Consider the following 22906-nt stretch of genomic DNA (forward strand, 5'->3'; position numbering starts at 1 on the left):
CATTGTCTGGTAGACACTATTTTAGGCTCTGAACAGTTGTAACATTATATATCCTGTAGTATTCTGTTGTTAGTAAAAGCTTTTCAGATTTTGAAAGAAACTATATGAAGATCCTGTTACATATGTTGTTCTTTCTCTTTGAGAGTTTCCCTCTTATATATACATGTAGAAATTTTAGAACATTTGGGAGAATATCTAAAAGCATAGAGAAGAAAAAAATTTCTTATAATCTTACCACTCTGAGGTTTTTGTGGTGGGTTTTTTTTTTTTTTTTTGTCCCAATTCTTAATGTGTTTCATAAGCTCTCCTTTTTCCTGTGTTCCCATCATCCCTTTTCTGGTAAGGATTTCTTTAAACAGGAAGCAATGTAAATGAATGGTGACTGTTCAAATATCACAGTATTTGCTAATCAGTAATTAAACTAAACCAAGACAAACTGTGTTTTGTCTGAGCTATTACAACATCAGTTTGTTGATGCTAATAAACCGGGAGACCTGGGCTTGGAAAATTTTAATTCCCAGTGTTAGGCTTGGCAGTCTTTGACAGAACTTACTTATGGCCTCCATCTCTGTATAAATCTGCAAATAATAAGAAATAAGCTAAAGCTTATGTGAGAGTAGGCGTGGTTGCTGGTATGGTTAAAGATACTAGCTTTTTGTTTCTATTATGTTTTAATAAATAGTCCTTTGGGAATCTTACTTAAGGGCTAATCAGTCCCACTCTTCGCAGCTCAAATTGGTTCCTTATTTCTTGATGAAACTTAATATAAGCCAATGTTACTTGAAAGTAACATTGTGTCTTTGTAGTACAGATCAGTCAGTTATTAAGCTTACTGTACTATACTGTAGAATCCCTGTATCTGTGGGAAGAGGTGGTTTTCCATAATTTATGACCTACTGTAGCCATGGGTCAACACAAAGGAACTGGAGATGTGGAGACAAGCAACTAACATAAGTCAAGAAAACTGAATCAGCTTCTCTGTGAGGACAAAATTACAATGACTAGAAATCTCTCTTCAGGCTGATAGAGAGAGAAAAGGCAGATAATCAAAGTATAAAATTATAAAAGAGATCAATAAAGTAAAGATGAATCTGTTTACTAAATCTCTGAGTGCTAGAGTTAGGGATTGCCTTTGTGGAGGCAAATTAAGTTTGTTAATACTACTTTTCAAGGTGAGATGGTAAATTAAGCTTCCTATTTAAGTGAATAATATAGAAACTGGAAATGTAAGTAGATTAAAAATAGAATTAGTTAATGTATTGTTGATAGATTAGAATTAAGATGACATTTTAGAAATAGCCATCTTTTGGGGTAAATTTCCTGTATGGAAGTTAAGTTCTTCCATGAAATGTCTCTTCCATTTTTATGAGGAAGACAAAAAAACTTAGTTTATTTGTATTGGTAGTTTTATATTTTGACTTTCTTCTTCATTTATTCATGAAGTTTAAGTAGTTTAGGGGGTTGAAATCTTTTCTTCTACCGGATCCTTATAGTAGATTTGGTCTTTTGGCCTTGAGCCTCCATTTACTCCATGAAGGACCTGTAAATATTACTTGAATGTTAATTGTTTCATTCAAAGTACTTATTGAGCTCTTGTATATATAAAGCCCTGCTAGGTGCTGTGGAGAATGAGAGTGGTAGTAACAGTAATGTTAATAATAGCTAATCTTTAGTGTAGAATATACTGTTTGCCAGATACTGTTGTAAGTGCTTTAGTTGTAAGAGTTCATTTATGTGTAACGAGTCATTTTAATCCTCATCACAGACTTGTGAAGTAGGTACTGTTATAATCTCCATTTTCCTCTTGACAAAACTGAGGTAAATAGATATTAAAAGTCAGGCTTCGATCCAGATTATTTGGCTCATACTCTTACTCATGCAGATATGTCTACTGCTTCTCAATATGTATATCCCTGTAATAACTAAGCATTTTGAGTCTGGTGGGGGCGTAAGAAGGCTTCCCAAGTTTAAACAAAGAAGCAAAACCCCTAAAAGTTAATAAATTTCTAGCAAATGGTATAGAGTGCATGTTCTGTGGGACTTAGGGGGAGGAAAAGATCAGTCTGCTTTTGACAAGTGTTATCAAAGTAGGCCAGGTCTTCAGGTACACAAGGGAATTTGATAAGGCGTTCCTGGGGGAGAGGATAGAATGAGTCCTTGCTCTGATGGGAGTAAATGCCTACTATATTGTTCCCTGGTTAGTTTTGTTACATCAGTGGGTCAGTAAAGGGGGTAGTATAGAAAGGTGGAAGGTAGAAGAGTACCAGGTCCTAGACAAACTTGAATGCCAGACTGATGATGGTTTGAAAGCACAGAAAATGTGGCCTTCCTGTTGAAATAAAAGATTGAGATCTTATTCTTTTAAGTTTCTTCCTGAAATCATTTCTTTACATTCATTAGCTCAAAGAGATATTTAAGTAAAGCTTTTTTGTTCCTATTATAGTAGATGAATTTGTTCATTTTTATTCCCTCCTAAAAATATCAGTAGTTAGCATTTTTTTGCAAATTATTTGGGAATTCAGGTGTTAGATGATGATATTATTGCCATAGGGACATTCTTTAGGCTCTTTGTAAAATGATTTTAGGATTCAGGTCCTTGTTGTATTTCTATTATCTCTAATCTTTTAGCCAACTAAAAAATTAAATATCTTCTTACAAATTAATTCATCTAAGTGTCTGTAAATTAAAAGAACAAATAAGGATTCTTTATTTGATGTTAGAAACGCTTTGTATTCTAAAACAATAGTATAAAACAAAGCTTGTCTTTAAGTTTATTTTGCCCGCAGTATCTGAATTTAAAATCTTCAATAAGATCTGGTTCATATTATGATCTCTAGCTCTATTTTCTAAAAATAACTGACACTTTACTGTGATTAATTTTATACCATCTCATGGCTTGTTGTAAGTCAGAGATGCTTTGTGTATCAAGATTTCAAAATGTGAGCTGATCTCCTGCTGCATATATTAGGTTTATAATTTTGGCTGTTTTCCCAGCATTGAGGTCTCTGCTTTGTGCCTACACAAGATCACAGGAGATTGGTGGGTTAAATTATATTTTAAAGTTTTGTTTTTGTCTTTTAATAAACATATGTTTAATTTGTAATTTTAAGTAGTCCTTTACAGCCTTAATTAGGTAAAAAAATAGATTTACTTTAGTTTCTGTCAATTTATCCTTCTTGCCAGTTAAGAGAGCAAATTTCGTAAATCTTTTTATTCGTGTAATATTCAAATCATTTTATATGCAGAGATAATAAATGAACATGGAATATGTTTCCAATTATACAGATTTCTTAGTATCCACTTTATCCTTTTTACCCAAGGATGTGGCTTTTTATGTTGGGGTGGCAGTAGAACAGAGAATAAAACAGTGAATTGGCTAATGGACTCAGTGTTGCTACTGACTGTTGTATATCTTTGGTCCACTTCTTTGGGACTCAGTTTTAATTTCCAAGTCTTTGCATTGTAAATAGATGGCAGTTAAATATGACCGTGGATTATAGAGCAAATTTAAAGAGCATATACTTCATTTATCCAGCAGATATTTAATTGACCACCCACTAAGTACTAGGCACTGTGCTTGCCATTACCTTTTTAATGTTTCGTCCGGGAGTCTGCCAACATTCTGGAACTTCCCCTATCAACTTACAGCATTTACTTTCCCCTCCCTCAGCAGGATGACCATTTCTTATCAGTAAGGTAACAGAGGGAGGGAAAAAATACATTGGGATCCAGACTTCCTTCTCTTAATATACAGAAGAAACTGGGTAGTCAGGGAATGTGTAGAATTTTGGATTTCTGTCTGCGTTCTTCCATAATTGAAAACAAAGTGATGTGTGTTTTATATGTGTGGTAGGACAGTAATCTGCATTATGAGCTTAAATGGCAAGGATCACTGCTTTCACTTCTTTTGAGATTGACCCCAGAGGTAGTAAGTAACAGTCTTAGAAGAAATATGTACCTAATTTTTCATGTAAAACTATTATTTGAATATTCTCCTTTGAGAAGAGACTTAGGCTGCTGAAGATGTGTGACTGTAGAATTTACTAATAAGTTCAGTTTAAGGTGCAACAGTTAAGTACTTTTTTTAGCTCATCTCAACAAATATATATTGAGGGTTAGTGGGAGGGAATATAAAGGTTTTCATTTACGAGAAAGCACATAATTTCATTAATGTCTGTATTTCTCTAGGTCAGTGTTTGTCAAATTGCAGGTTTCAGCATGTTGATTATGAAATCACTTGAGTTGTGACCAGTATTTAAGAAAAAAGAAAGAGAGAAAATAGAAAGTAAAATATCAGAGTATATGCCAAATAGTAAATATGCTAAACTTGGGTAGGTATGAATCTGTAAACTATGCCAGTGAGAAATGTTTCTTGCTGTGGGCCACAGCCAAAAAGGTTTGAAAACCAGTTTTTAAGTACACACCTAGGGGGTAATTAGCTCTCCCTGGGGTTAAAATGGGCTTCCTGTGGCCTAAAATGAGTCTGGAACAACCTGAGGATGAGAATGGGATATATTATTGTCGCAGACCTCTGCTAAAGCATAGGGATGTGAGTGCTGGAAGCAGAGCAGTGCCTGTGACTACTACTGCAACATTGTAAGTAATATTGAACAGGGGATCTGGAACCAAAGGCAGAGAGGGATGATGATGGTGAAGGATAGGATTGTTTTAATTGTCTGAAAGCTAAGTGCGTGTCCACAAGTGTTTTGGGAGAGGGCACCACCTAACAGTTCCTAACATAGTTGGAGAGAAGAATGTCCACATAGCTTAAAACATATGAGCAAGAAATCACGAAATTATTTTTTAGACAGTATTGCATAGTGGTAAGAAATGCCTTTGGAATTGAACTGGTTGTGTTTGAGTCCCTGTTCCACTAACTTGCTAGCTGTGTGATATTGGGCATATTTCTTAGCTCTCTGTGCCATGTTTTTCTTTTCTTTTCTTTCTTTTGCTGGGAAAGATTTGCCCTGAGCTAACACCTGTTGCCAGTCTTCCTCTCTTTTGTTTCTCCTCTCCCCAAAGCCTCAGTACATAGTTGTATATTGTAGTTGTATGTCCTTCTAGTTCTTCTAAGGAGTGAGCTGCCGCCACACCGTGGGTGCTGACAGACCGGTGGTGTGGTTCCGCACCTGGAAACCGAACCCAGGCTACCGAAGCAGGGTGCACCAAACTTTAACCACTAGGCCATCAGGGCTGGTTCCTGTGCCGTGTTTTTCTAATTTATAAAGTAGAGAGTAATACCTATCTCATGGGGTTTTGTGAGGACTAAATGAACTAATGTGTGTAAAGTGCTAAGAACAATGTCTGGCACACAGTAAGTACTCAATAAGTGTTAGTTGTTTTGTGGTTATTATTAGATATGAGATAGATAACAATGTCTGGCCTGTAGGTGGGAAAGATTATTTTAATTCTAATATAGTGTAGTTTACCTGATTTTTCTTTTGTCACTTGTGCTTTGGTGTTTTATCTGCAAAACCATTGCCAAACCCAAGGTCACAAGGATTTACTCCTATGTTTTCTTTTAAGAGTTTTATAGTTTTAGCCCTTACATTTAGGCCCATGATTCATTTTGAGTTAATTTTCATGTACGATGTGAGGGAGGGATCCATCTTCATTCTTTTGCCTGTGGATAGCCAGTTGTCCCAGCATCATTTGTTGAAAAGACTATTCTTTTTCCATTGGTAAAAATATTTATTTAAATAATAATGAACAATTTTAAATTTTATTTTCCTACAGATAATTTTGAAACTTTGGATCACAGATATTAGTAAATAACGAATTTTTGTTTACATAAGTATGCTTGAATTTTATAAAATTATCTGGGGAAAAAATAAACAAAGCCAAAACTCTTTTTATCAATAAAGTTGTTTTTGCAGGAACGCTTCAAGCAAGTTACAGATCATTGATTGGATAATTTTTCCTACTTGCTTAGGTTTTAGTGTTGGTGATACTTGAACTATGAAATATTGTTGGTGATATTTGAGTTATAAAATGTCCATTTTATGGAAAGGTTAGTCATTGACCATACATTTTAGAAGTTTGTGTATCCATGCCAAGTGTAATGAGTTAAGTTATATATTAAAAATCTGTAGGATTTTTGCTCAATACACAGTTGTAGAAGAACTCATTACTCAAATTTGTAACTCTCTTTTTCCCCATCTTTGTCATATTGTCGGTCTTTTGGTTAAGATTAATACCATATGTGTAATATAATACAGCCTGATGAAGTTTTAAATGCCAAAATATTTTAACAGAAACACTAGCTTGTGTTTATTGATTTCCTACTATTTGTCAGGATAATATTGCTAGCTATTTTACGTGATTTATCTCCAGTCCACACAGAATACTCTAAAAGTGTATGAGAAAAGCCAGGCACCTCTAAGAGGTTAGTAATTGACTTATGCTAGATCACATAGCTAATAGGTGGCAGAGCTAGAATTTGACTCTAGGTCCTTCTGACCTCAGAGTGCATTAAGGTCATGGAATTTCTCTACTAGGTCACTCGGAAAAGAAAGTGATCTTTTTTCCAGTCTTTTTTGTTGCTGTTTTTCAGCCATTAGGTAGAAGAGTAGTCACTGGCGTCTGAGGTCTGGCATTGTAGTCAGACCTCCAGAAAAGTTTTTGATTTTTTTCTTGTCTTAAATTTAGGAGCTGATACTTTCAAGTCATACTTTCTTACAATCCAGGATCTGGTGATCTCTAGGTAGCAGGAACTATCCTATGTCCTTTTGAAGTTCAGTTGTTAAAATTAATAGGCTTCTCCTGTCTATCACTCTGTCCAAGATTTATATTTCCAGTAGATGGAGTTTGATTAGTCTGACTTGGGTTGGGTGCCTTTTTCTTAGCTGAGAGAGGAGCATACCTTGATTGACGCCCTTACCACATGAGATGAGGGATAGAAGTTTCCTCAAAATAATTGGGTTTTGTTACAGAATGAACGGGAAAGGGCATGTGGGCAGAAACAATAAGGGTCCATTACACAAATAATAACCCTAATCTGAGAACAGTTACTGAATAATATGGTTATTTTAAGTTTGGAGGTATACTTGGTTATTATTGTTAAATATCTGGGCCTGAGGTTGGGAAAAAAGTTAAGAACAAGAGAAAGTTAAAATTTTAAAAATTAATTGGGAAAGAGGATGACTAAGTACACATATGTTCATTGAAAGTACTGTTTGTAATACAAACTAACCTAAAGGTCTGTTTAAATTATAGTATGCTCCAGCAAATATAGAAATGATGTGGATATGCATTTAATGATATGAAATGGTCTTTAGAAAGTGTGCTAAGTAATGAAAAACTTATACATAAGTGTGGCTAGTATGATCTTGTCTATATTTTTTGCTTATAGAAAATAGTAAAGGCTGAGGCCCATCTCCAATTAACTATTACAACTCTTGTTTACTCAATTCGCTCTCCTTTTTCCCCAGCAAACCTTATGTAGCTGTGTAGAATTGGTTCTTCATCTGTTCTTTTTTCAGTCCTTGGTTCATTTCAGAAACTCTAAGCCTTTTTACTTAAAGCCTTTTGACGCAGAAACCCATCGCTTACAACTCAAAGGTATTGCTTTTTAAAATTTTGCCTTTTCTATGGGTTTCAAAAGCCTCAATTTGGGGGCCAGCCCAGTGGCGCAGGGGTTAAGTTCGCACACTCTGCTTCTTGGCGGCCCGGGGTTCACCAGTTCGGATCCCGGATGCAGACATGGCACCACTTGGCAAAAGTCATGCTGTGGTAGGCATCTCACATAGAAAGTAGAGGAAGATGGGCATGGATGTTAGCTCAAGGCCAGTCTTCCTCAGCAAAAAGAGGAGGATTGGCAGTAGTTAGCTCAGGGCTAATCTTCCTCAAAAAAAAAAGCCTCAATTTGGAACTCAGAAGCCACAATACTGAATCTTGTTCCCTGTGTTCTGCTGTGTATTTCTTTTCCAGTGGCACTGGGTGTCTCACTAAATTGGTAGAGGGACGATGTGTGGAGAGGACAAGGAAATAGTGATGGGTAGGGAACCTTGATCGGTATTTCCTAAAGGTATTCTGGTACATTTCTACTACTGTCTTCACGGAGAAATAAATGAGAGCTGCATATGCTTTGAGAAGTGGGAAGTCCGGGGTAAATCGTGTCATTTTGTGTTAATAAAATTCAGCTATAAGAAGAGCTTTTACTGAGGACAAAGAAAGGCATAATAAGGGAAGTGCAGCCTCACCACCTTTATTTTGCCCCCTAACTTTGTTGTCTTCTAGAGCTCCCCTCCAGATATCAGCTTTAGGAAAGTCGTATTATAATTTCCTTAATTGACCAACCCTTGAAATATTATTTTAGGAAAGAAAGAGAGATGCACTTTATGTCTGAGAGAACTTTAATTTGTGCCTGTGGCATTATCTGCAAGATTCATGCTTCATTCATGCATAAGATGAAGTTGAGAGGTGAAGTTGGATAATGTGTAATGTTGCTTATGTAAGTTTATTAACATACATATATAATTTATTTGTATTCATCTCAGTTTTACATATGTAAGTTTAACTTTATGCAAATCTAGGTTGCAGCGAACTGTTCACAAAGAAATGATACGTTAATATTTAAAAACCATTGTTATTATTAGGAAACAATACCTTCAAAATCACTCATAATGTGAGATATGTAGGCATTTCTATGATCCTATTAGAAGTGAATGTTCCCTACCCAGTTTAGAGTAGGATAGAAAATCTTTCTTTTTCTCCTTCTTTGTACTACACACATTTCCATGTTTGGCAGAACAAGTTATAAAAGAAAATATGTGAAGTGTCACACACACACTAAAGTAAAAGTTTGGATTCTTTTTTCTTTATAGCTAGCTGATTCTTGAATTTTATTTAGCAATCCATTTGCAATAACAGATTTTAAATTTAAAAAAATTACGTTCAATATGATATCTTTCAATTGTCAGTAATAACCTAGTACCATGAGTAAGAAACAGGATAAAAGGAGAGAGGTTAAAGCCAGATTGAAATGTCTGCCTTTCTCTTCCTGGAGATTCTATTTAATTATATTTATCAGAGCCAAAGAAATATTCTAAAAAGCTCTATCTTAGCATAAAGTTTTTATTTTATTTTCATACCAAAATCCGTCTTGGTTACTATCCAAGCCAGTTTGATAGTAAGAGTCACAAGAAGGACCCAAACTTCTTTTAGAAATAATTTAGAGGGGAAACAGTGAATCTCTATGTCTGTGGGCTCCCCTCAAAACAAGAAGCCCATTCACTGTTTCCACCTATACAGTCATACGTCTCTTAATGACGGAGATACGTTCTGAGAAATGCGTCTAGGCGATTTCATCTCTTTGCGAACATCATAGAGTGTACTTATAACAAACCTGGATGGTATAGCCCACTACTGGACACACCTAGGCTATATGGTCCAGCCTATTGCTCCTAGGCAACAAACCTGTACAGCATGTTACTGTACTGACTACTGTAGGCAATTGTAACACAATGGTAAGTATTCGTGTGTCTAAACATAGAAAAGGTAGAGTAAAAGTACTGTGTAAAAGGTAAAAGATGGTGCACCTGTATAGGGCACTTACCGTGAATAGAGCTTGCAGGACTGGCAGTTGCTCTGGGTGAGTCAGTGAGTGAGTGGGGAGTGAACGTGAAGGCCCAGGACATCACTGTACGCTACTGTAGACTTGGTAAACACGGTATGCCTAGGCTACACTAAATTGATAAAAAATAGTTTTATTTCTTCAACAATAAATTAACCTTAGCTTATTACAGCTTTTTTATTTTATAAACTTAAATATTTTTAGTAATAGTACTTAGCTTAAAACACAGATACGTTATACAGCTATACAAAAATATTTTCTTTCTTTCTATCCTAATTCTGTAAGCTTTTTTCTATTAAAAAAAAAATTTTTTTTTTTTTTCAATTTTTAAACTCTTTTGTTAAAAACTAAGACACACTGGGGCTGGCCCGGTGGTGCAGCAGTTAAGTTCGCACGTTCCGCTCTGGCGGCCCGGGGTTCACTGGTTCAGATCCTGGGTGCGGACATGGCACTGCTTGGCAAGCCATGCTGTGGTAGGCGTCCCACATAGAAAGTAGAGGAAGATGGGCACAGATGTTAGCTCAAGGCCAGTCTTCCTCAGCAAAAAGAGGAGGATTGGCAGCAGATGTTAGCTCCGGACTTATCTTCCTCAAAAAAAAAAATAAAAAAAAATAAATAAAATAAAGAGCGAGTCAATTAAAAAAAAAAGCAAAACAAAAAACTAAGACACAAACTTGTTAACCTAGGCCTACACAGGCTCAGGATCATCACTGTCTTCTACCTCCACGTCTTGTCCCACTGGAAGGTCTTCAGGGGCAATAACAGGATGATAACAATGCCCTCTTCTGGAAGACCTCCTGAAGGACTTACCTGAGGCTATTCTTGAGGAGGTGTCAGTTTTTTAAGAAACATGTCCATGGTGGTTTGCTTGTTTCTTTTTTCATCATAGATTTGCTTATAAGCAGATAAATGAACCATGAACATTCCCGTCTGTTACGTACTGTAAATAATTGTACGTGCTATACTTTTATACGACTGGTAGTGTAGTAGGTTTGTTTACACCCACGTCACTGCAAACATGCGAGTGATGCATTGCAGTACGATGTCATGTCAGCTATGATGTCACTAGATGACAGGAATTTTTCAATTCCATTATGATCTTACGGGACCACCGTCATAGATGCAGTCCGATGTTGACCAAAATGTCATTATGTGGCACATGACTGTACTTTTTTCAAACACCGTTGCTGTGTCTGATAGAATAGTCATGAGGGCACAGACTGAACTTCAGTCTGTTGGGGGCACAAACTGCTGGCTAATCCCCACTCGAACGTGCAATGGCAGCCCCAGAACCAAGGGGCACAACATAAAAACGACAAAATACCAAACATTGGTCCACAGGGTCTTGTGATTTAAACAGTTTGAATCCTTTACTTGTGGTTTTCAGATACTTTGACTTACTGTATAGTTTTGTAAATTAGATGTCAGAGTAGTTTCTATGGAATAATTATTTGAAAGTCACCGAAGGCAAGACACATAGCTAATGTAAGTGTTTATTGTGGTGTTGTACCTTTTGCTCCCTCAAAAATGAGTACGGTAGTCTCTACTTTTCTTCTTCCTGGTTTATAAGTTTGTTGGAGGAATACATGCTTCATTTGCTTATTATCTTCATGGTGCAGAAAATTCTTATCATGGAGCTGGTGACATATTGTGTGGATGCATGTTAGCTAAGTGGTATAGAAATTTTTCTTTTTCTTTTTCGCATAGAAGAGTAATAATTAAAATCAGTAGTCCATGTCTCTTCAGCTCCACCCAGATAAGGGCAACATAGGGGGAAAAAGTATGAAGTTTGCAAAAATATCATAGTAGACTTTTCAAAAAGCATTTTCTTGCTGCCGGCCCCTTGGCTGAGGGGTTATGTTTGCGTGCTCTGCTTTGGCTGCCTGGGGTTTCACTGGTTCAGATCCTGGGCGCGGACATGGCAATACTCGTCAGGCCATGCTGAGGTGGTGTCCCACATGCTACAACTAGAAGGACCCACAACTAAAGTATGCATCTATGTACTGGGGCGAGGGGGGGGGGTGGAGGAGAGAGAGCAGAAAGAAAAAAAAAGGTCGGCGACAGTTGTTAGCTCAGGTGCCAATCTTTAAAAAACAAAACAAAACAAAAATTTTCTTTTAATTTCAGACTTACAGATGTTGAAAAACAGTGCAAATAATCCCATATACCCTTCACCCAGATTCCTGAAATATTAAGAGTTTACCACATTTGTTCATTCTCTCTCTTGTTCTGTCTCTTGCTGTTATATATGCTATTCTCTGTGTAATACATAATATATACCAGTATGTATATATAGTGCGTGTATACACCAGATAGTTTTTTTCTGAACTGTTAAAGAGTAGGATGCAGACATAATGTACTTTTACCTATAAATACTTGAGTCTGTATTTCCTTATGAAAGGACATTCCGTTATGTATAGTCACAGTACTGTTTTCAAGATCAGAAAATTGACATTGATACAGTACTATTATCTATTCTACAGACCGTTTTTAAATTTGCCAGGTTTACCACTATGTCCTTTAATATAGGAAAAAACCATTTTTTTCCTGGTCCAGGATCTAATAATCCAGAGCAGGTGTTACATTTAGTTATCATGTCTCTTTAGTCTCCTTTAATCTAGAGGAGTTCCTCAGTCATTTTTTGTCTTTCATGACTTTGACTTTTTTTCTTTTTTTTACAGTTTCCTATTGCAATGCTTTTTTTGTTTGTTTTTTTTTTTGGTGAGGGAAATTGACCCTAAGTTAACATCTGTTGCCAGTATTCTTCCTTTTTTTTCTCCCCAAAGCCATGGTACATAGCTGTATATACTAGTTGTAGGTCATTCTGGTTCTTCTATGTGAGATGCCACCACAGCATGGCTTGATGAGCAGTGTGTAGATCTGCACCCAGGATCTGAACCAGTGAACTCTGGGCCACTGAAGCAGAGTGTGTGAAGTTAACTGCTTGGCCATGGGGCCAGCCCCTTGACTTTGACGTTTTTGAAGAATGCAAGCCATTTATTTTGTAGAATTTCCCTCAGTTTGGGTTTATCTTGTTTTTCCTTGTAAGATTCAGTTTATGCATTTTGGGCCAGAGTACCACAGAAGTGATGCCATCATACCAGAAGGCCATAGAGGCTTTGACACTTCCCTCCAAAAACATTTTTTAAATTATCAGTTTTAATGTTATTGTATGGAAAGCAGAGTCAGAGATTCTCAAATTTGTCAAGATATTATAAATGTTCTTATATTTATTCTCCAGTTACCTTTTCTTAAGAAAATTTGTAGCCTTTCAGTTACCTTTTTACAAAGTGGAAATTACTGAGTAAAATCAGGATAGAGGGAAGAAGAAAGAGCTAGTGCACTTAAAGCTTTAAATATGAGGTTTAGAGCGTATGTTCTATATAAATGAACATGGGCTAGTGCAGGGATAGGGCCTTGAAACCCTTGGTCAAGAATGATATATTATTTATTCCTGGTGTACTGCTGCCAAAACATGGAAATCAATATACTACTCTCCTTTTAGAGGTTTTACACCTTTCCAAGGCAAACATTCAAATGTGTTACATAGGGAGATAAGAGAGAACCCTATTCTATCTGGTAGAAGTAAATAAACATTGTTTATTAGTACAATATTCGGTATTTATTAAAGTGTTTAAAATATTGACTTTTTCTTTATTAATTCTTGTTCCTGCTGCCTCTTTGAATTATTCAGAAACAGAGCTTGCAACGTACAGTATAGTCGATGTGGCTTATATCTTAATAATAATAAAATTAGTCCTTAGTCTTGGCATGGTGGCTCTTTGTGCATCTCTCCCTTCCCCCTCACCCTCCAATTGATTTAGGATTGTCTCTTACTCTAATCTAGGCAGTGTTTATATTGACAGATTCTAGCTTTGTCACATGATAGTTTTGTGAAATGACTTAACATTTATAATAGTTTCTTTATTTGTAAACAAAAGGGAACAAGTCGGTTTAAATCATCATACAGCAAGAGTAGTCTGGGAATTTTGCTCCATTCCTTAAAAGTCATAGAATAAAATAAACAGATTTCTTGTGTTTTATTTTTATAATGTTTGTTTAAACATGAGTATAGCGCGGGGCCGTCCCCATGGCCAAGTGGTTAAGTTCGCATGCTCCTCTTCGGTGGCCCAGGGTTTCTCTGGTTCAGACCCTGAGCGTCAACATGGCACTGCTCATCAAGCCATGCTGGGTTGGTGTCCCACATAACATGACCAGAGGCACTTACAACTAGAATATACAACTATGTACTGGGAGGCTTTGGGGAGAAGAAGAAAAAAAAAGAAAATTAGCAACAGATGTTAGCTCAGGTGCCAATCTTTAAAAAAAAAAAAAAAAAGAAAGACTTGGGTTAAAATCCTGGGTTCATCACGTACCCAGCTGGATGACCTGGGGAAATTTAGAAGAAAAAAAAATTAGTATAGTGCCACTCCTCAAATATCAATTAATTACATTTTCATTAAAATGACGCACTTCTAGATTATTATTTTTGGCATAAAATCTGTATTACTGATACATAATTTGAAGATGTAATTTGTAATCACTTTTGCTAAAATTACCTGTTTGAAATTATGCACCAGCTTTTCTAAGTTTTTAGTGCTTTAGAAAAATTTCAAATTCTTCTTTGCTTATATGTCTTTATTATAAGGTACAGCATATATCATATAGATATTTAATATTTAAAGATGACTTGTCCAAAGTTACTTAGCTGTCCAGGACTAGAATCGGGCCTTTTGGTAGCAGTTTGTTGCTTTTTTTCATTTATATAATGCTTAGATCCATTAGAATTTCTTTATTTTCATAGCCCTATTCACATCCCTATTAAAATATAGTGTGTGTTTACTTAGAAAAGTAATTTTCATTGTAATATATATATCAATCTAGAAGGGTAAAGTAGAAAATGAAAGTTCATTACCTCTTTTTTCTAACAATTATACTTCCCAGTGGTAGCCATTATTAATGTGTTGTTTCATACCTGTTCATACTATTTTCTCTGTATTTAAGCATATATGTGAGCATAATATTTAAGCCAAAATAAATTTTACAAAATAATTTTCATATTAAATGTGCTGATCTGCCCTTGGCCTTTTTAAAACTGTATGTGTTGTAGCCAACTTTCTGTATCAGTATATGCTGATCTCCCTCGTTTTCTTTAACAACTGGATTATATTCCGTTGCATAGATGTACATAATTTATTTAATTATCAATGGATGAGACATTTCTGCTGGTTTGACTTTTTCAGTATTACAAATAATGTTTCAATGAAATCTTTTAGTCTTTGTGCAGTAGAAGCTTTATATTTTGATAGCTCTTTCCAAATTGCCCTTCAGAATGGTTGTATCATCTTTTCTTCCACTAACAGTGGAAGAACTCAAGTTCGATAATTTTCACTCTTAGATTACCATAAATGTTCCTTAGCCAGTCTTTCTTTTTTCCAAGCTCTTTTTCTGGTAGTAATATAAACTATCTTTCACAGACAGTATTCACATCATATGTTTCTTTTTTCAGAAATAGATACAAAAATATCTAACATCAAATGTCTAGCTGTAACTCTTATTTTGAAACCATAGCATTATTATTTTAAATTATAATTTAAAATTTATATTCTTTAGGAAGTTTTCTTAGATTAATCCCACCTAGTTTTAGAGACTACAGTCTTATAACAAAGTAAATATAAGTAACACAACTAAAATTGGTTTTGTAGCACTTCGATATTGGAACTTGGTTTTAAAATGTGTTTTGGATTGGGAACCCCAAACTTGCACCTTGAAGTTGGGGACAATATTTTTGTGTCTCCTATACTGTCTAGTATAGTGCCATTTATATAGAAAATTCTTAATGTTTGTGCTGTAGACTTTAAATCAGGGGCTGAGCCAAATCCTGCTCTTCCCCTGTTTTATAAATAAAATATTATTGAAACACAGCCATACTCATTCATTTATATATTGTCTGTGACTTTTTTGCGCTACTATGGCAGAGTTGAGTAGTTGTGACTATATAGCCTCCAAAGCCTAAAATAGTTACTCTCTGGCTCTTTTGCTGACCTCTTAGATTATGAACACTTTGGCGTTAATTTGTATTTGCTTTTTTTTGTAGAGCACATAGTAAGATGTTCTACCCACACTGTGCATAATTTATGGATTCGTGCAAGTATAACTGCAGGAAAAATTCCTAGAAGTAGACTTGCTGGGTTGAAGAGTGTCGTGTATTTTAAATTTTGGTAGCTTTGCCTTCCCAAAGGGGTTATACCAATTTATACTTAAACTAATAATTTTGTTGCAGGACCTCTTTCTCCATAACTTGGCCAACTCAGGACGTTAGCCAACTTTTTTATCTTTACCAATCTGGTAGAGGAAAGTGATATTGTGGGTTTGATTTACATTTCTTTTGTGTGTGTTAGATTGAACTTCTTTTCAAATTTGAGAGCCGTTTGCTTTTCTTTTCTGTGAGTTGTCTTTCAGTGCCCTTCCTAGTACCTTCTAGTCTGTTACATTCATATAAAGTCTGTAGTGAACACATGTCAAAGATTTATTTAACTCTAATAAGTTAACTAGCTTGATGACAAAGCTGATTCAGAGGAGGATGTGTGAGACTTAAATATATATAGTCAGTGAAAGAAGGAATTTTCTTACAGGGCAAAAACAAACAAAACCAACACTAAACTCTAAGGACTGTCTTTTCTACTAGATGGAATTCATTTACATTTTTGACAAATAAAGTCGTAATTTTCAATTTATCAATTTTCTATAAGTCGTTATCTAACTTTGCAGAGTCTTTGTGCTAATCAATAGTAAATAGTAAATCAAACAAAAGTTCCCTTCCCCAGAACATCAGATGACTATTAGGCAGGCTTATTTATTTATTTTGTTTTGCTGAGGAAGATTGGCCCTCAGCTAATATCTGTTGCCAATCTTCCTCTTTTTCTGTGTGAGCTGCCACGACAGCATGGCCACAGATGCATGGTGTAGGTCCACACCTGGGGACTGAACCCAGGCAACTGAAGTGGAGCATGCTGAACTTAACCACTAGGCGACCAGGGCTGGCCTAAGCAGGCTTAATTTTGATACTCTAGTGTGAATTTGAAAGGACATGCCATAATTTTTTGCCTTATTTCCAAGTTTTGGATAATTTTTATTAATACCTTCCTTCCTCTATTTTATTATAATCATTTCAAGTTATATTATTTCTTTATGAATTACTAATGAACTTCTAAGAAGGTTACGTAGTTCACCATTGTCTCTCATAAAACATACTCATCATTCCTTTTTTGCTTTGTAGGAACTCATTATACAATGACAAATGGAGGCAGCATTAACAGTTCTACACACTTACTGGATCTTTTGGATGAACCAATTCCAGGTGTTGGTACCTATGATGATTTCCATACTATTGATTGGGTGCGAGAGAAATGTAAAGATAGAGAAAGGCATAGACGGGTAAGTGTTTTCAGTAATTTTTAAAATTTAGTGCATAATTGGATCATTTAATAATATGTTTCTGCCAATGATCTCAGGCTACTAAAATATATATTATACATTAAAGTACATTTAAGTTAACTTCTGCATTTTATAAGTAATATATCTTTTTCTCTGTCTATGTAATTTTTTATTTTTAGTTTGTTTATACCTGGTATCTTTATGGAAAGGATTTGACATAGTTTAAAATCAAAGAAGTATAATAAGACAAAATAGGAAGGAAAGGGAAAAATGGCACATGAGTTGGGGGGAAGGTCAAGCCAAGTTCAAGATAAGGAAGTCAGCATGATTTTTGTCTTTGAGCAGCACAGCAGCTAAGGCAAAAGAGGAAACTTGTACATAATTCTTTTTATTCAAAAAGAAGAAACATATTGAGGAGATAGTTTTGTAGGGTTTTGCTGTTTTCTTTTTTTTTTTTTTTTGAGGAAGATTAGCCCTGAGCTAACATCTGCTGCCAATCCTCCTCTTTTTGCTGAGGAAGACTGGCCCTGAGCTAACATCTGTGCCCATCTTCCTCTACTTTATATGTGGGACACCTACCGCAGCATGGCTTGCCAAGCAATGCCATGTTTGCACCCGCCATCCAAACCGGCAAACCCCAGGCCACTGAAGTGGAACATGTGCACTTAACTGCTGTGCCACTGAGTTGGTTCCTGCTGTTTTCTTTTATCCTTTTTCTCAGTTTTAAATTCTGAGGTATTTCTCAAATTCAGTTCTATGTATGGCATATTGAGTTTTGTAATGAATCAGTAATCAAAAAAAGAATGACTTCTACTTAAAAGTACAATTTATGGATCCTTTTCATTATTGATTGTGACTTACTGGTATAATATAATCCAAAAATAAATTTAAAAAAAGAGAGAGAAAAAAAAATCTCTTTGAAAATAAAATTCCACTTCTAAAAGGCCCTTTATAACTTTGAGGCCTGAAATTTACTTGTCAATGAAAATAACTGCTTGTACAAATTAGTTATAATTTTCATATTAATGAATACATATATATTTAACCTAAAATTGGAATTAGATTATATTGTTTATGAAAAGTACAGCTTCTGAGATTCATCAGTCAGTATTTACCTTTTCTGGAAACATTATACATAGAGTATAACTGAAAATAAGACACAATGCCTGAAGTCAGTGTTCTAATCCAGCGATTTCTCAAACTTTTCGTCTCAGATCCCTTTTAAACTATAAACAATTATTGAGGATACCTAAGGACCTTTAGTTTATATTGTTATATTAATTGATATTTACCATATTAGATACTAAAACTGAGAAATTTAAAAAATAGTAATTAATTTAAGAGTAACAACAAATTCATTACATGTTAACATAAAAACATTTTTATGAAAAATGACTGTATTTTCCAAAATAAAAAATATGTAGTGAGGGAGTGGCATTGTTATAAATCTCATTATTATCTGGTTTAATAAAAGACTACTGGATTCTCATATCTGTTTCTGCATTTAGTCTGTTGTGATATGTTGTTTTGATTGAAGTATATGAAGAAAATCCAACCTCACACAGACACATGATTAGAAAAAAAGCTAGGAGTATTTTAATAACCTTTTTAGATCATTGCAGATTTTCTTCTTTGATACTCCACCAAAGTGACAAGTGGTATTTCTTAAAGATTAGTTGCAATATGTAATCTGAAACTGTATCAAAGAACTTTTGTCTTCTATTACATTAAAACCTGTTCTTCACCTTGAACCTTGAATGAATGATTTTGTAACATCATGCAGTGATCGTTGGGAAAATACTGATTTATTGATTTATGCAGTTCTTTTAAGTGTTGACACTTTTCATTATATAATATCAAAAAAAAATCACATTTATTAATATCAACACTAATCTCTTCAGAAAATCTTTAAGTGTTGGGAATCTGTCATCCTCACAGTGAAGTATACAAGTGTTCCAAAATTCTAATTTTTACTTGAAAGCTCAAATTCTCATTGGAAACAAATACACATGTATCTTACTGGAAGTGACAGGCCTACTTAGTTTGTTTTTGAGAAAATAAGTCTGAAAAACCATAGTTTGGTATCTTTCTTTCATTTAAAATGGTGTCCCATGTAAATGTCTAGTTCATTTTGCAACTCAAATCACGCAAATGCTTTTCCTTGAGACATAACATCATACTTCACTTTGCATCAGTAATGCTTTATATACACTTACATCATCACAGTAATATTAAAAAGACTCAATGATCGAGGCATAATAGTTTTTATTCCTTCATGAAAGACATTCTTAAGTGAAACTGGCATTTGCTTTTTTTTTTTTTTTCCCGGGATATGTGGCAGTGAAGAATGTAATGACTACAGTACATTTGGATGCCACTGTGTTGATTCGTGGTTAGGAGCCAGCAGTTTTATTGTTGCTTTTGCACTCACTGAGAAAATGTCAACACAGTGAAAAGGTCGCATCATGTTTTAGTATTATTATGAAAGTAGTTTTGACCTTGAAGACTCTTTGAGAAGGTCTCAAGGGACCCTCAGGGTGTCTATGGGTCACAGTATAAGAACCACTATTTTAAGCCTATGTGCCTAAATCAGACACATTATAAATCCTGTATCTTGTATGCTTGTTAGGTAAATACAATTGTACTTAGAAGTATATATATTTATAGATTCAGTACCATACTCAGGTTGGGGTTTAAATGGGTTTTAAAGTGAAGTAGTGTTATAATATCCATAAGACACCATATTCATAAAATTTTACAGAAAATTGAAAGTAAAAGAAACCAGAACACACCCCTTTTTTCTCTGATTATGAGAGTAGTCCACAGTCCTTGAAAAACATTTCAAATAATACAGCAATGTATGAAGTAGTCAGTAAGTGTCCTAACTAATCATCTCTTTGTAGATAAGTCAAATATTTTCAATACTTTGTGCTTATATAAACATAAAATTTTTTAAAGCTGGGAAATTCTACACATAGATGTTTCTACTTTGTTCTTAAAACATTATATAAAAAAAAAACTTCCTATGTCAGTGCATATACCTACCTAATTCTTTTTTCCCCCTCAGCTTTTTAGTATACTTGTAGCCCTCCTACTCCAGATTATTTTCAAGCAAATCAACATTATATCATTTCACATATTACTGTTTCAGTATTTTGCATAATGGTGGCAATCTAACTATCTTTCCTCTATTTTCTAGCTTGAATATTTCTATAAAGAGAGCCTTCCCCATACCAATTATTTGGCTTCCCTGAAGTTAAGATAGTAGAGAAAAGGGAGAAAGTTTGAAGTCATATGATTCCCTAGCATCCACAAACTTGACCTCAGGGTTTTTGTTTGCTTGTTCAGTTTCTGTTTCTTTATCTTCATGCACTCATGGATTTAAACATAGTTGATGTGTTTTAATCATCGCAATTATTATCCTTATTGATGCCCATGTTATTCCATTTTTGACTACTGGGTGCTTACTTAGGTTGATGCCTGTGTCCTTTCACACATCCTTAGTAGACTTTGATGTATTCTTGGAAAACAAGATGATCCTAGCTCTTCTTACACATTTCCTGCACCAAACCTGGAGTCAGCCATTTCTCTAAGGAGCTCTGGTTCCTTTGAAGGAGAATGGTATATAGGCAGTTTGGGCACTAGAGGTACCTGTTGCTTCTGGGTTAGCCATTGTTTCTAGCCTCTTAAGTTTGTAGGAATCTTCTAATTTAAATTCAATACTATAGGACTTTTATTTACCATTTAGTTGTTAAATCTGCATCTCCTTTCAGCCATGCCAAAAATCTCAACATCACATACATAATAATTTGATTTATCTCACAACATACACACACAGCTATTTCAGAATAATATTACCAGCACTATCACTAGCAGTGTGATTACTGAAAAGTTTTAGTGTTTTCTTTTTTGACAATACTTTTTGTCCTTAGTGTTTATCTCACTAGTTACACATACAGATTACTTTGTTTTAAAGTCCCTGTCACTTCCAACCTATTTCCTTCCTCCTCTTTTAAGTAGTAATTTACATTTTAAATTTTATGGTTTATCCCTTTATTTTTTAAAATACAAACATATACTTGTATATGCTTATATACTTATCTTTCTTACACACTTTATCCACCTTTCTTTTTTCCCCTGTATAACACTGCATCTATCTCATTTTTTAATGGCTGCAGAATTTTTCATTACATAGATGTACTTCAGTTTACTTGACAGATACTATATTGATAGATATTTAGATGACTTCCAAATTTTTACTTGATATTATCATTTTATTAAACATCAGTTATTCTTATTGAGAAAAAGTAACATGGGATTTAATTATTGTTTTTGAAAGAAATGACCTACATTTAATCCTAAAGAATGGTTAGTATCTGTGATTGGTTGCTTACTGTAATTGGTATAGAAGGAGTAAAACTGCCTCATTCAACTTAGAACTTACAGTCTTTTTAATGTGGCTTTATTTAAAATAGACTATATGTTTGAAATAGACCACATCATTGAATTCTAGCCATAGCCCTCCTGTGGGACAGTTGAGCACTGAAGTCCTAGGCTGAGAATATGACTTTTTAAAGCAGCAATCCTAGTAGAACAGAAGAGGTCTGGGCTAGTTAGGGATAGATTTAGAAGTACACTGTTACTAAGAGAGACAAGGCTTGCCTTCTTATGTCTTAGTAGAATGAGACCTAGAAATCAAATCTATTACTGTCTTGCTCATCTCACCTCCTTCACTGTATTCAGTAGAGGACATTTCTGCCTTACACAGTAATAAAAGAGAGCCTCTGGACCCTACCAATGGTATTCTAACTCTCCATACCTGAATATTTAGAGGCCCACAAGTTTTGGCAGCCCCTTTATTCACATGACTGTTCTACACTACGTTTAAGGGCATGGTACTGTTATTCGGTGACCTTCCCTTTTAAAGAATATTATAATCCACTTAACTGCTAGGACCAGAAAATGATCAGGAAATGACAGACAGTTCAAGCTATAATATCTTGTTTCTGTTAATATGAAAGATGTATACCAGCTAAATTTGATTCCATTTAAAACAGTCTAGGTCAGACTTTATGTGGTTTGTACACCCCTTACTCTCAAATTCTGAGATTCTTGCTAAAAATACAGATCTCTGGGTAAACACTTGTCATATGCTTTACAGGTATAGCAGCTGTTGGACATGGTGATTCTGTCCCAAACTCATATTTCCCATTTATTTAGTTTAGAAGGTACTGTTCCATGTATAGTAACTGAGGAAAATTGTTAAATTATAGAATTGTGACTTCTATTCATGGTTTGAAAAATGAAGCATAAACATTTCTAATTTCAGATCAACAGCAAAAAGAAAGAATCAGCATGGGAAATGACAAAAAGTTTGTATGATGCGTGGTCAGGATGGCTAGTAGTAACACTAACAGGATTGGCATCAGGTAAAGAAAATTTTTAATGCAATCCTTTTTTGGTTAACAATAAATAGTTCTCCCTTCTTTCCCTTGGATTTTTAAAAGCATTTGTTTTGTTGCTTTCCTTCAAAAAAAATCTTAAGACTAGGAGGCATGGGGCCAGCCCTGTGGCCGAGTGGTTAAGTTTGCATACTCCGCTGCGGCGGCCCAGGGTTTCGCTGGTTTGGATCCTGGGCGTGGACATCGCACCACTCATCAGGCCACGTTGAGGCGGCATCCCACATGCCACAACTAGAAGGACCTGCAACTAAGATATACAACTATGTACCGGGGGGATTTGGGGAGATAAAGCAGAAATAAAAAAAAAGATTGGCAACAGTTGTTAGCTCAGGTGCCAATCTTTAAGAAAAAAAAAAAAAAGACTAGGAGGCAGGAGGCTTCAGAATCTAGTCTTGGCTCTGTCACTTTAAGCATCTTTCCAATTTGGTGGTTT

The 22906-nt window shown here is 35.1% G+C and overlaps 1 protein-coding gene across 5 annotated transcripts in view; it reads left to right on the forward strand.

Moving 5' to 3' along the window:
• The window catches only part of CLCN3 (chloride voltage-gated channel 3), an 87175-nt gene that overhangs the window by 37600 nt on the left and 26669 nt on the right, over nucleotides 1-22906 (forward strand). For all 5 annotated transcript variants that reach the window (XM_046656218.1, XM_046656222.1, XM_046656220.1 and 2 more), the window contains 2 exons: nucleotides 16854-17011; nucleotides 22341-22440. In XM_046656218.1, coding sequence (XP_046512174.1) covers nucleotides 16854-17011; nucleotides 22341-22440 — 258 coding nt within the window. The remainder of the gene's footprint in view (nucleotides 1-16853; nucleotides 17012-22340; nucleotides 22441-22906) is intronic.

Source organism: Equus quagga, chromosome 3 (assembly GCF_021613505.1).
Source record: "Equus quagga isolate Etosha38 chromosome 3, UCLA_HA_Equagga_1.0, whole genome shotgun sequence".
NCBI classification, from domain to species: Eukaryota; Metazoa; Chordata; class Mammalia; order Perissodactyla; family Equidae; genus Equus; species Equus quagga.